At 38.0% G+C, this 14934-nt stretch overlaps 2 protein-coding genes across 12 annotated transcripts in view; both read left to right on the top strand.

Moving 5' to 3' along the window:
- The first annotated feature begins 2511 nt into the window (after nucleotides 1–2511).
- LOC131429112 (uncharacterized) lies at nucleotides 2512–2904 on the top strand. The gene has a single exon (XM_058593159.1). It carries the CDS (start codon nucleotides 2512–2514, stop codon nucleotides 2902–2904), a length of 393 nt encoding a protein of 130 aa, XP_058449142.1.
- A 9777-nt stretch (nucleotides 2905–12681) lies between these two features.
- LOC131427345 (insulin receptor substrate 1) overlaps nucleotides 12682–14934 on the top strand; it is a 632725-nt gene continuing 630472 nt past the window's right edge. For 8 of the 11 annotated variants that reach the window (XM_058590455.1, XM_058590456.1, XM_058590444.1 and 5 more), the window contains exon 1: nucleotides 12682–13803. The gene's annotated coding sequence lies outside the window, so the exon portion shown is untranslated. The remainder of the gene's footprint in view (nucleotides 13804–14934) is intronic. The other 3 variants (XM_058590446.1, XM_058590449.1, XM_058590451.1) reach the window with 3 other exon arrangements.

Here is a 14934-nt window from a genome sequence, read left to right on the forward strand (position 1 = left end):
AAGCTTACTACCGCAAGCGGAAGAAGCAAGAGACTCCAACAGAACACATATCAGTTTCGCATTCATGGACAACAGGTCATCCTGGAAATAGAAGACGGAAGTCAGCGGTATCCATCGGAATTCGTCACTCTCCATCACGAACGCCTAAAACACCATAAAAGGTTCTTTTCAGAACCACCATTATTTTATGAACTGGTGATTTCGTAATATTTGTGTGTCAGAATGTTTAATGTAACTAAACTGAACTGTAGTTTAGGTGTATCGTTCCAAATTCTAATAGTGTAAAAGGGCAAAACTTGCACCGACGACACGACCAGGCACTCCAAAGAAAAATCTAAACAAAAAGTGTTCGTGAGTGATTTACCGCCAATTACCATAAATATAGCGACCCCTCGATAATCATAAAAATAATCTTCTTGAGCAACACTGTTTAAGGTGCTACGAATCGAATTACCAAGGACCGCTATAATAAATAAACAAACCATTTAAGAAAATTGTGAAACTGTGTTATAAATTTAAATTTTGTTACAACGTTCTTTGTCGATTTGTGCCGACCACAATGACCAAATCTGGCACTAGAAGTAGTACTACGACAGGAAGGTGTCGTACTACATATATCATCCACAGCTACCCATTAGCTCTATCTGTAGTGTAGTCATCAAACTCATCCATGATGACGATCACTATTTTTCGAAATATCCAGTCGAGTTTCCGAAACACATCACTTTTGCTTGATATACTGTCAACAAACCCGGAAGTTAGTACCAGTCTTCACGAAACAAAAATGAGACTTCATTGTTAAATTGTATCCGACACTCTTCACATTCGACTACTTCAATAGGTTCCAGCCGCCTTACGGTAGACTGTAGTTACAGTCTATTTTCTATTTGAGACACAAATAATCAAATTATTTGAAGACCTGTTTTCATGGGTGGCTTTCGATGTGCACTTAAAATCTATAATTCCGATCAGATCTAATATCCTAAAAAAATTAATTCCCGTGCTTTTCAAGTGTCTTTTAAATTCATCAAAGTATACACGCACTTTGCGAAGACCTCAAATCATTGAGAGTAGAAGTAGAGGAGTTTCCAGGAGGGCTGAATGATTTGGAAAAAGGGGCGAGAAAGTCATTAGAAAAGAACAAATATGTTTTCGATACTAAATTCTGATAATCGGACTGATAAAAAGATTCGAACTGATGAATTAAATGACTGCAAAACATAACACCATTTAAAAACTCATTTACATAGAAGATAGTCATTATATATCTAAGTATGGTTACGTTAAACTATTTAACAAACATCGATGAATATTGAATTGTCTGGAAGTCACTTTCAATATGTTCAAGCACCAACAAGCCTTAACGAAGACCTCTATCCGATTAAACTATTCGATAATTCCACTCAGGGCAGTTTGTTTTGTTTACATTTCCCAAATCTTCAATATGCAGTAACCAAGGTTATGGTAACTGTTATTTAAAATAAATAATCTGAACTTGTGTTGCCAGTTTCAATAGTTTTTCAGGCGATTTCGTTTTGACATTACCAGTTACTGAGGGGTAGTTAAATTTGCGATACAGTTTCGATAGCCGAGTGACAGGTCGTGTTGTCGCTTGCACAATTCACACTATCGATCAACTAATTTATATTCGGAAGTATAAAGTAAAAGTGTCAGTTTTATTCATATTCACGACATCCAGTTATGTCTCTGACATTACACACCTGTACTTTTTTATTTTTTTTCACCACTCAAGATTCTAACGGCTAAACAAAACCGGCTTATAGTTATACATTTTGTATAGATAAAACAATTGAAATATTTGTCTTATGGGGTATAGTTTATGATCTGCCCGATCCTGCGCTTTTCGAGTTGTGTGCGCACCTACCGAGAGAGAATTGAGAGTCTATCGGTGACAGTTACACAATCACTCACAGAGAGAACAACGCACCGCAGTTATATTAACCTCGAACGGAAAGAAGGACGCTTTCCTCACAAACTAAGAAATATATAAAATCAGTTTGAACTCCCGTGAACGGTTCGTTTTATTCCGTGTTCGTTTCCGAGTTGGTGACCCCGACGTGATTTTGCAAGTATCGTACAAGTGCGCATTTTCGTGATATTTCGATTCCGGTTTTCTTCGTCCCGGTCCGGTAACTTAACCTCACCTCCGTTTCAATCGGCGCGTTCCGGTACCTAATCTTCATTGTTCAACCATGTCAGAAGAGGAAAATGACACTCCCCGCACTGCCGCGGTTTCAGTAAAACTTCCAGAATTCTGGAAGACGGATCCAGAAATGTGGTGCGCACAGGCGGAAGCGCAGCTTGCTTTAGGCAACGTCACGATGAATTAAACTAAATTTTACCACATCACCGCAAAAGTGGACCATTCGGTAATCTGTCACATCGCCGAGTTGGTTACAAATCCACCACTACAGGAAAAATACAAAGCCATGAACGGTTACTGGGATCGTCCGATCTCGGTGACATGCGCCCTACAATCTTTTGTCTAAGATGCAGGAACTCGCAAACGGACTAAATGTCAACGACGGTCTCCTCAAAATGCTGTTTCTGCAACGAATGCCAGCCCATATTCGACCCATATTGACCATCAGCGAAGGAGCGTTAGCCAAGCTAGCGGAAATGGCCGAAACTCCGCAAACAGCTGCCGTATCTATGAAATCCGAGGCAAATGAAGAGATGCAAAAAATAAAGGAACAACTGGAGGTGCTCAGCACGGAATTCCGTCGATTCAAGCCTGGCCCGACTCAGGATATCGATCGTCGTCGGGGTCGATCGTCGTCACGCTCCAGAAGCGAATCAGATGTATGCTGGTACCATCGAAAGTACGGAGAACATGCAGAACGATGCAAGCAGCCGTGCAATTATAACCAACCAAAAAACTAAGTGCTTACCCACCTGAGTCGGCCGAGGTGGGCACCGTTGTTTCAAGCCGACGACTGAAATTGTATGACAGGACGAGTGGTATTCGCTATCTCATTGACACCCGCTCCGACGTCTCAATCGACGACACGACCAGGCACTCCGAAGGACAATCAGAATAAAAAGAGATCGTGAGCGATTTACCGTCAGTTACCAGAAATATTGCGACCCCTTGATAATGATAAAAATAATGTTCTTGAGCAACACTGTTTAAGTTGCTACGAACTAGTTATCTAGGAGTCCCACAATTATTTATTGTGGGACTCCTAGATAACTAGTTCGTAGCAAACCATTTGAAGAAGTTTTATAATTTTAAATTTTGTTTCATCAGCGCAAAATTTAATAAAAACTCATTAATTATTCTGAAGAAATACACAACTTAAGGACAATAAATCGACGAAAAATGCTATTGGCGGTAGAGAAAAAATATTTCAACTAAAAAAAAAAGGAAATAGTATGAACGGTTTGGAACAAATAAAGAAGTGGCGAATGAATAATGATTTTGCGAACAATTGAAATCGTTTTACTTCAGTCATTAGTCATTTGAAAAGCATAAATATAAATTCTGTATTTACACCGATGACGTGCTTCTCTGCGTCGTTTTCGCTTGATTTGGCATCACCTAACCCAGTTTCCACCCTAGCTACTGTCAAAACGATTGTTTGAAGCTAGTTTCGAACCTAGTTTTTAAGTTGTTGAACTGAAAATCGAGTCAGTTTCGAACCTGGTTTTTATATCAGGTTTGTTCGAACCCCCGTTGCTAAGTGCGAAGCCAACACAGTTTCGTGAAAATTGTTTGCTTGATGAAACTGCCCTGGGTCCGTTTCAGTTTTCTCAAGCGAAAACGACATAAGTCGTTAAAACGTAACGTGATACCGACAATACATTGAAAGTATCCAATACAATAAATATTGGCCACATACGGCAACCTGATAGCGCTGGCTCCAAAAAACATTTTTCGCATGTTCGAGACCCAGCCAGCGCTCAAGAAAGCCTCTATCTGATAAAACTGATCGATCTACGGCTCTAACAGGTGATGAAACTGGAGAACTTGCTACTAATCCATTCGAGGCAGTTAGTATTTGTTTACATTTCTCAAGTCTTCAATATGCAGTAACCAAGGTGATAATAACCGTTATTCAAAATCAATAAATCGGTAGTAACATGTGATTAGGGCATATCGCACGATAGGCCCTTGCGAATGTTACAAAATGTACTCGGCTCTACAACCTTCATTTACACAATAATCGATATAATCTCGTAGATAGAAGCCCAATCTACGATATTGTGCGCAACATGCTTGAATTTCATGTTTAAAACTTGAGTAATGAGCATTATTTTTCGTAACTTTCTAAAGGGCATATCGCACGATATGCCCTAATCACATGTTAGTACCGAAATCATTATCTTGAGTTGCCAGTTTAAATAGTTTTTCCAACGATTTCATTTTGACATTACCAGTTACTGAGGGGTAGGTCAATTTGCGATACAGTTTCGATAGACTAGTGGCAGGTCGTGTCGTCGTCTCAATCGTCCCAGCTTCAAAACGAGACAAGCAATCAACGCCGATTCCGCAGCATATTCGACCAAGTTCTTTACTACGGATCTTGGACTAAGAAGGCGTTTCACATGGAACTTTTTAGTATCAGATGTTAGCCACGCAATAATCGGAGCCGACTTCTTAGCTCACTTTGCTCCAGTCATTGACATAAAAAACCGAAACCTTATCGATCCTAAGACGAATATGCGATCTAGCGGAGAACTAACGAAAGCTGATGTTAACACCATCACCACCGTTAATTGGAATCACCCATTCCAGGCCCGTGCGCAGAGGGGGGTTTTGGGGGTTTTAACCCCCCCCATGAAGATTTTTTTTAAAATTAAGTTTCATGAACAATGGAGTACTTATTATATTAAAGTGCAAATAACTTGACAATTCATATTTTTTATCAATTTATAAACTGACATAATTTGAACTCCCCCCCTCCCCCGCTTTAATGATTCCTGCGTACGAGCCTGTCAGAATTTGTTTTACATTGTCAATATAGTGTATGAGGCGCCTTTTCGCCTTTTGGACACCCCCTCTCCCCTTGAAACCCCCCCCCCCATGGATGATTTCTGCGCACGGGCCTGACCCATTCCACGAACTCTTGAAAAAGTATCGGGAAATTACATTACCAGCCACCTTGCGAGCAAAAACAGAACATGGCGTCACACACCACATCGTAACAAAAGAACCGCCAGCTGCATCAAAAGCCAGACGAATGCACCCGGACAAACTTAGAGCAACTAAGGAGGAATTCGCCTTGATGAGCGAATTCGGAATTTGACATCCTTCTAGTAACAGCTGGGCTAGTCCACTCCACTGCGTAATGAAAAAGAACGGACATTTTAGGTTTTTTTTGTAATAAAATTTTTATTCTGGCCTTTTTGCGTAAAAGCTTTACGTCGCCGATTGGTTTACATTTTTGTTACTTAAAAATTTTTTTGCTATTGGATCTCGTTGTCACCCTTTTTCTAGGGGGAGATGAGTTTCCATTTCCATCCAACGAGGATCGGGGGTCACTTCGTCCGCGGCTTATCTCATCATCCATCCCTCGGTGTTGTGAGACTAATCATTGTGGTTATCGGAATATTGTCATGTCGTTTGGACATGCGTGGAGTATCGTGATGTCAGATCTCAACTAATAAATTCTTTCGTATTCAAGGTAGACTATCCAATGTCCCAGTTCGTGACATTCTTGCTTGTCGTGACCTTCCATACATGAAATTTCTTTATCATTTCATAAAGAAAATTGGAGTTTCAATTTAATAATGGCCCCTCTTAAGACTTAGTTCTGATTCCAGCTGCGACCATGAGTTCAACCAATAGAAATTATGTAATGATACAAACAAACTCGAAATACTTTATGAAAGTATCAACAAAATGTCTGAAAATAACAGCTTATTTTATAATTTATTGAAGTTAATCGTTTGGTTCAATTAATATTTCCGAGTAGATATCATAATTAATGGCGAATTACATAAGATGATATTTAAGTAATAAGAGGAATATGTTTTAATAAATTTAAATCGTTGTGACTATTTTAGAATTATATTAGGATAAGTATTTTATGTAAAAGTGATACTACGGCGATGAAAAACTTATGTAAACTGCCTTAAGAAATAAACGTATTTATAGTAAAAAAAAAAGGTCCTGTCAAATTTTTAGTGCTGGAGCAGCCCGCTGCAGTGATGCCATGTTACTGTGGTAAACATTCTTCTGCAAAGATCAAAACCAATGGCTAGCCAAAAATTATCATTAAGGTGAAAAGTAAGACTTTTATCGATTAAAAATGCTGGATTATTTGTTAACCATATTTTTAGCTCCTTATTTTCAAAGCATAGCGAATTCAGAATTTACACGAATTCTCGAAAAAAACTGTTCCAGCTTGTATATCTGTACACACAAACGAAAATAACTGTCAAATGTTAACCAAAAGTTAAAATTGTTCGCGAAATGGTTCATATACAAAATAATCGAAAGAAGATTTAAAAGTGCAATAATGCAATGAGATTTAATTGTTCTACTTTTCCGTGACATCAGTTCTCGATTTAGTCGGTAAGTTAATGAGACGCTGTCGAATGCATACAATTTCTGATTGCAACCGAATTCTAGTGAAATGAGAGGAAATAAATCTTACAAAAATTTCTTATGATAACCTTCTACTCGTTCCACATTATTATTATACTCGTTTATTTTAGCCACGATCTGTTTACAACACCTTCAAAACGTCCTGCAGTTTTTTTTTATGATAAGTGGAATCCTAACTGCAATCTTTTTCATAACAACATGACTTAAACTACCGATTGGACATCCTTTTTACAAAACTAAACAAATAATTGTCTTCTAAAGCTTGAAAAATATAAAAAGTCAACCGTTCTTGACAACTGGTTCTAAAGCATGCCATCAATAGTTATATCCTATAATTCATACAGCGCAGACAAACTATGTTCCATAGGCTGAAAACATTGCCCTTGGCACCCTTTGCATATGATTTAACTTCTACGTAACAAATTATGCAATACCGGACCTTCTCTTCCTGCTTTAAATACACGAGGCATAGAGAATTAATGTTGCACACGAGATCGCTTTCATCAGCGCATCACATCCTTTTGACCCAATTTGAGATGTTGGCAAGGCTCGTTTTTTTCTTAAGCACAAAGTCTACAGCGTTTTATTTTTTTTTTGCTACGAACCTTCCTCAAATTGAAGAATGTGGGTGTAGGAGGACAAGGTACAAGTTACGAGAACTCTTTTTATCGTTCTCGCAGGGTGCAAGGTAAACGCCTTACCTTCTCGACTGAAGCTGAATTGTACCCATATTATGGTTCCAAGATCAAAATTTTGTCAACGTTTACCATTCATGGGGAACTCATACAATGTCCAATTTTTTCGGCTCCGAAGTCCCGGAAGTCGAAACTATGGCCCAGCACCCTTGCTGGCGTGAAATGGGCGTTGTACGTGGAAACTTGAACGAGAACGTAAAGCTTTTTGCCGCCTCAGTCATGCTGAAAAACATTGAGGTTTAGTCAGTCTCTCTGCTCGCGCGTCACAGTCAACAGGGAAAACGTTCAGGGGAAAAGCTGCTCAGCACTCCGTTTGTCGGCCGAGGGTGTAGGGCCTCGGGACTGGGAAATGAGTTACCACGTTCTGCTTATGCACCCACACACGCGAAATCAAACATCTAATATATGTATATAAAACTGAAGAGATGTTTCACGAGTTGCCGCCATTCGGGGTTTAGAGTTATTCGCCCGTTGGACTACATACTGGAAATAAGTCAGGCCGAAAATTTGATGGTATATAGATCATAGATAATCGAAGTATCCGAAGTGGTAGCACTACTGGAGCTTTGAAGTGCCTGAAAAATGTTGCACAAAAGTGTGGAAAATCCAAGTTTCACATGTACATTGAGTATCGCTAACGCAAAGAGTGAAGGTATACAAAAGTGAGGAGCACGACGGATGCTAGATGCTCAGTGGACGGGTATATCTTAAAATTATTATCTTAAAATCTCTGAAATCGAAACCAAAATAAATGTCCGATGCTCTTTATCGCTCTATCGGGCTAATGCCTAATGTTAATTTTGTATCTATTCACTCTTAATGTAAACGTTTCTTCAAAATTAGATACAAGTTTTCGTTTCAGATATGTAATCGTGCTAATTTTAATCAGTGTATTCCAAGTCGTTGCAAGATCATTTAAAATCATTCCATAATTTTGACATTTCCAGTAGATTTTGCAAATAAGTGACTCTTCAGTATGGGATGATTGGGATGCCAAAACTCTTGTAACGCTTGTAACACCAATAGATTACCAAAAGTAACACATATAATGCTCCGTAACTCACAAAACGTATTAAAGAGTAAAGGATGTAACACCCCGTGTCCCGGGTTGACGGTTCATTGCATAGGGCACTGGTCTTACAAACCAGTTGTATGTTCGAGCCCAGACCTGGAAGGATTCGTAGTGTCAGTAGAATTGTAGCACCAGCAATGCAATGGTTCTGTACACTCTGAATTGGCTGCGAAGTCTGTTGAAACAGAAGGTCAAATTCCACTACAGGAATGTAATACCAAGGCTTTGTTTTGCTATGTAACGCCTCGTAACACTTGTACCTTTTGAAAATGTCACGTTTTGTAACACCTAAAACTTACGAAAGAGTAATACATGTAATGCTTCGCAACTCAAACTAAAACTTATTTAAAGTAACGAATGTAACGCTTCGTAAAACTTTGAACTTACCACTTCATGTAACGCTTCGTAACACTTATAACTAAGGAAAAAGTAACATATGTAACGCTCCATAATGCCTTTACCTTCAAACAATGTAGTGCATGCAACGCTTCATGACGCCCATAGCTAACAAAAAAGTAACGCAGGTTGCGCTTCGTAACACCTGTAACTTACAAAAGAGCAACGCCCCCCCCCCCCTTCTGGGTAGGTAACTTGAAGAAGCAGATAACATTTCTATCTATATATATATAAATGGATGTAAGTTTGTATGTTTGTAACGCGATAACTTCGGAACTACAGAACGGATTGCCACCAAACTTGGCACAGGTACTACTCGCATTTCAGAGATGGTTTAGGGAGCATTTCTATAGGGGAGGGAGCGTAGCAAGTGTAATTAACAGGAAGGAGTCATGAAAAAATTCATACAACTTGACGACAATCGATACGTTTTGAAGACTATAGAAACATTTTGCATACATTAGATATGACTTAACGGGGGGTGGATGTAGCAAGTGGCTTTAAAAAGGGGTTTGTAATGTTTGAAACGGCACAATTCCGAAACTATTTAACGGAACTTGGCACAGATACTTCTTGCTCTTCTGAGAAGGTCATAAGGGTATTTTAATGGGGGAGAGAGCGTAGAAAGGGTCCTTAACCTGGTCATGAAAAAATTGGTCTAATTTGACGAGAATTGATACTTATTTAGACCATAGAAACAGTTTGCATATATTAGATATGATTATATGGGTGGTGGATGTAGCAATTGTAATGTTTGTAATGTAATAACTCCGGAACTAATTAACGGATTGCTATCAAACTTGATACAGATACTTATTGCTCGTAAGAGATGGTCATAAGGGTATTTTTGTGGGGGAAGGAGCGTAGCAAGTGTTCTCAAAAGAGGGGGGGGGGGGGGGTTTGTGGTGTCAAGAGAAAATGTGTCTAATTTAACAAGAATAGATAATTTTTGAAAACCATAGAAACATTTTGCATTCCGTAGGTATGATTATGTGAGGGTTGGATGTACCTTTAAAAAGGGCGGTGTAATGTTTTTAACAGCATAACTCCAAAACTACTGAACGTATTGCAATTAAACTTGGCATAGGTACTTCTTGCTCTTTAGAGATGATCATTAGGACAAGCGTTCTTAATTTGAGGAGGCCATGTCGAAATTTATCTTATTTAAAGAGAATTGATAATTTTCTAAACCATACATACATTTGGAAATCTCAAATATGGTTCTAATGATATTTGTGGGGGTGGATATAATGAGTGCCTCTAAAAAAGGAAGTTTAATGTGAAGTTTATAGAATTTACTTTTTACTATTCAGAGGTGGTCACGACAAGCTTAGATATTCATGACAAAGGTTTATTGTAACATTTTCTTATTCGTCGTCAAACAAGATAGGGGGGCGGATTCAGACTAGGAGAAGAGGGATCTTGAAAATCAATTTTCATCTTGATTTTTTTTATAAAATAAGAGAGGGGCAAGAATGTAAAGATTGTGCTAGATAGTATTGCTATCGTTAATTTGAATTAAGTAGTACTGCTATTGTTAATTTTAATGAATTAATCGATACTTTTTGAAGAGCACAGATACTTCGTACACTACTAAGAGGTGGTCATAAGGGTTATCATGGAGGAGAGCTATAGTTCACTAACAAAAGGGGAGTTCAATATAAAATTTATTCTACGATAAACGATGCATCTTGACAAATACAGATACTACTTTTATGTCAATGTAGATTAAAAGGTTATTTTAAGGGAGAGGGAGTACAGCAAGTGCCCCAAGCATGGGAAGTGTAAGGTAAAATTGATTGAATGGCAACATAAAACTGCTCAGAGTATTACACTAAGTAAGATAACTTCGGGAATTTTGTTCGGCTTTTTGTTCCCGAAACATTTCCGAGCGAGGCCGGGTCATTCAGCTAGTTACTTATAAAATGTGTACAAACTTCATCCGCGAGAGAACAAATGCTTTTAAGAATAAAACTAATACGATTCATTTGAACGGTTCACTCAGTTGTATCATTACAAAAATAAGACCCTAGATAAATTGACAAACGTCAGTTATTACCGAAATTGATTTCGGGATAATTGTTAATAACCAATATGTGTTGAGCACAAGTTTTTACCAAATCTCGGCAAAAAGATGAGCTTTGCTGAAAAATCAGTAAATCAACTAAACGAATCTCGAAACACATAATATTGATTACTGAACAATCAGCAAAGTTGTGTGTTGCCAAACTGTCTTGGCATTATACTTTACCGAGCTCGAGAATTGGTTTTAAGTGTGTGACTAACATTTTGATTCATCTTCTAACTAAAATTCATCATAAATTAAAAAATCTGCTAACAGCTTTGTTATCTTAAACATGCTCCATTTTTCTGCGTGTACCTTGCTTGAATGTAGATTCAAGGAGATCTTTAACTAAGGTTTTATATAGACTATTTTAGCATAACTATGTCGAAGTGGCAAATTATTCAGAAATTTCATAAGATATGAATCTAAGCGAGAAATTATCAAAAGTCATGAATCATGGAACATGGAACAGCACATTTTGTTATAGGAAGACAAACACTATAAAAGGTCCTAAGTTCAAATGACAGTTTCTCTTTGTTTACTATCTCTTTCGATTATTACGGCCCTATCGGCAATTCCTATCTCTAAAACTTACCTAGAATAATGAATGAAAGAATCAACTTTCGATCTGTACTTATGAATTTGTTGAAAAATACACGAATCTGCTCTAATAATTGGAAACGAAAGTAAACAAAGAGAAACTATCATATGTACTTGGGACCTTTTCTAATGTTTATCGAGATAGGCTAGAAAACTTAGACTTTAGTCTTGTGGGATCCTTGTAATAACCCATTTAATTAGTAACATGTCTAAAGGTGTCAAAAACCCAAATAAAGCTGATTGTAAAAGGTGACAGAACAGTTCAGACAATAATTTTTTCTCACCCTGTAAAATCTACGGTATTGACATTGCAAAATTCACCTTGCTGGTGTGAATAAAACTAAGTTGCATTATTATTGTTTGAAAAAATAACTTACGTTCGCAGTAGTGCTTGTCATTTATTTTCAGCCATCTGCCACTGATTTGTTAGCACTAGCCATTCATACTTTCGATTATGTTGGGCCCCTCGCGTTTTTGGTTCCAAACACTGTAATGTTTTGAAACACTATTCGCTTCACCAATTGTGAAAATTATCTCTACATGATGTCCCAAAACGCTTTCTGTTGTATTTTAGTTGATTCTTAAGGAATCAACTCAACAATCTCAAACTTTTGTGCAACAAACAAGAATAACCGAAATATTATTGCATCACTAATTGTTTATTTACGTTGCAAGCACCTCATTTTTGTCTTTTCAAGATGGAACCAAGGACGGCCTCCTGGCTTTGTTTGGTTGAGTTATGAGAAAATAGAGTAGTATATTCCTAGAAATTTAAGCTTCCTTAGAACTTGATTATAGAAACTAGCGTAAAGGTGCGCCTTTGAAACGTTATCTATTTGCTGACAACAAACTAACCAAACAGGTTTATAATTGAGCCATTCTAATATTGCATCATCTTACCCCTTGTACGGTTTTTGTTTGCGCACTCACCGAAATCCAATGCGCACCTTGTGAATGGCGCATGAATGAAAATATTTACTCTCCTCGTGTTCCCACACAGGTATGCAAGTTGTTTCTACTGCGTATTCCTACAGTGCAGCAATGTCGTACTCATACGCAACCGGGGTCTCACCGGCACTCGTGAGTGTTTGTACGTTACATAGGTAGCATGTTTTCCCAAGGCTTGTTATGAATTCGTTCCCGTTATCTTGGCTTTCGCTTCGATTGCGAGCCGTCTTATTTTGATTCTGCGTGCACTGGTGTTGGTGTCGGTAGTTGTTTTGGCATTCGCCACCCTAGCAGTGACTGGTATTCGTGTGAGGCACTCAAAAGCCAAGATGGACGCGTTTTACTACGTAGTGAAAACTCGTACTGCTGGTGGAAATAATCAAAACACATGGTTTTTCATGTGAATTTTCGGTCAAATTGCGTTTGGTTTGCTCCAGATTCGACACCTTTGCGGCAGAATCGAGCGATTCACGTGAATTGCGACGGTTTTCAGTGAATCTATTCGTTTGTTTTGTGTTGATGGCGCATTCCGAGTGGAAAAGTGAACGAATTACGAAAAAAGTGCGGAAAGGAATTTACTGTGTGGTGTAGAATATTTTCTGCTGTGCTCTTTCCTTCTGCAGTGTTGTCAGCTCGTGCCAGTCTTGCGTGTTGTGCAATGTATGTTGAACCTTTTATTTTTTGCTTGCATCTAAGCACGATTGTTTTCAATTTCATCAGCACATTGCATATTTTGTTGTTATAAGAAGCGCATTGTACGTTTGGCATAATATATTTGTTGTCAGACGTATATCGAATATATTACAGTGTAGAACATTAAAACTAAAAAAAATGGAATAATCTAAATTTAAATGATCGGATACCTTACGATTACGCTTGTACAATCATTGCCTTCAACGAATTAAATGGTAAAAATCTATGACGGCATCACTGCAGGATGCGTTCGACCTGGTTAAATGGTTGCACGGGAGGTTCTTGTGGGCTTCGCCCTGTTTTCCGGAAATAAGTAGCGCTCTTTTGCAGCGTACTATAGGACAAATCATTCAGCAGCTTTTGTAATTCCCTGACCAAGACTGTATTACATAGTGCTAGGAGAAGGCAATTGTTGTCGATAATGGATGGTGGCATGCAGTGCTCCACAAACAGCGACTTCTGTGTGGTGTTTTTGTTTTGCTATCGCTCCGCCACCAACTTGTGCTGGCCGACGACGTCGTGTTATGCAGTGTTGTTTTGATCCAAGTATAAATGGTTATTTTTGTTTTGTTCTAACAGAATAGAGCGAGTGTCCCCGTAAAGGCGTGTTATTATTGTATTGTACTGCGAGGCAACCGAAGCAAAGTGGATAAATACGTATAATTGCGACTGATAGAGAGGTCCGGTAATACGACAGAGACTTAGTGAACAAAAATAAACTGATAACTGGTTGAATTGTTTTGAAATCGTGCAAGATAAGGTAAGAATTAGATAACTTGACAAACTGACAAATGGTTTTATGTAATACGAATGCTTGCAAAATGGATGAGAAAGGATGATATGTTTATGTTACCGAAGCTCAACACGGCGCTATCCAAACAGTTTCGTAATGAATGTGGAAAGGTTCCATTGCGACAAAATTTGGAGTTTGTGTGAGCATGTTTTGGGAAATATTTTTACTGCTATTGCTGTAAACTATGATTCAGATGCTGTTTTTGGTGTTATTGTTGGTTCGTACGAAGAAGCGAAGAAAAACTCATAGATGAAGAGTTATCACGGATCTGGGTTGTTTGTACTTCGAAATGATTACGTTTCTTATGGTGCGATTGGTGAAGTGTGTTGCGATATTAGTGTAATGATAATTTTTTTCATTGAGGTTTTTCTGAAATTTGTTGGGCAAGATCCATTTAGAAATAGTTTTGCAAAAAAAATCTAAGGCTCATACATTTTTCAACTGCAACTATATGACAGTTCGAATTCTCAAAAACTCATTACTCAGTAACTCCGAAACTGGGTGTCGTTTCCGACAAAAATCAAGATTACCCAGTGAAACTTGAATACCTTTTATCAGAGTTGAAGTTTGTGAAAATCAGATTAGCTATCTTAGACAAATCGATGACAGTTTTATTCCGGAGTTTCTTGGTCACGGCTGTCGGTGATTCTAGATCTTAAAATTGGGCCCAGTTTTGGTTTAATAAGACCCGCTTGCTAGAAAAAAATACTGACTAGTTTTAAGAAATTTGATCCTTTTTACATCCTTATGAAAATGCATTTTTTTATCACTCATCACTTTATAATACCGGAATCGACAGGCAGATTGGGTTAAAATTTGATACTAATATGAATTGCAACTAGTATAGTGTAATTTCATATGGTTTCAAAAATTTCTTCGTAACGGAAGGTAGTAAAACAGAAAGATTTCCAATCGCATTATACCATATAACCGAAAGTGAAAATAATCAGAATAAGCTCTCACTTTCAGATTGGATTCTAAAAGTTTTTCATCCAATGGTTACAAAATTCACTGCCAGCGTTTTTCCAACTACAACATCATAAAATTCAGACCAAGAAAAGTTTTGGTTTCTTTTAAATTCGATTCTAAAGAATTTTT

Source organism: Malaya genurostris, chromosome 2 (genome assembly GCF_030247185.1).
Source record: "Malaya genurostris strain Urasoe2022 chromosome 2, Malgen_1.1, whole genome shotgun sequence".
In the NCBI taxonomy this organism is placed as follows: Eukaryota; Metazoa; Arthropoda; class Insecta; order Diptera; family Culicidae; genus Malaya; species Malaya genurostris.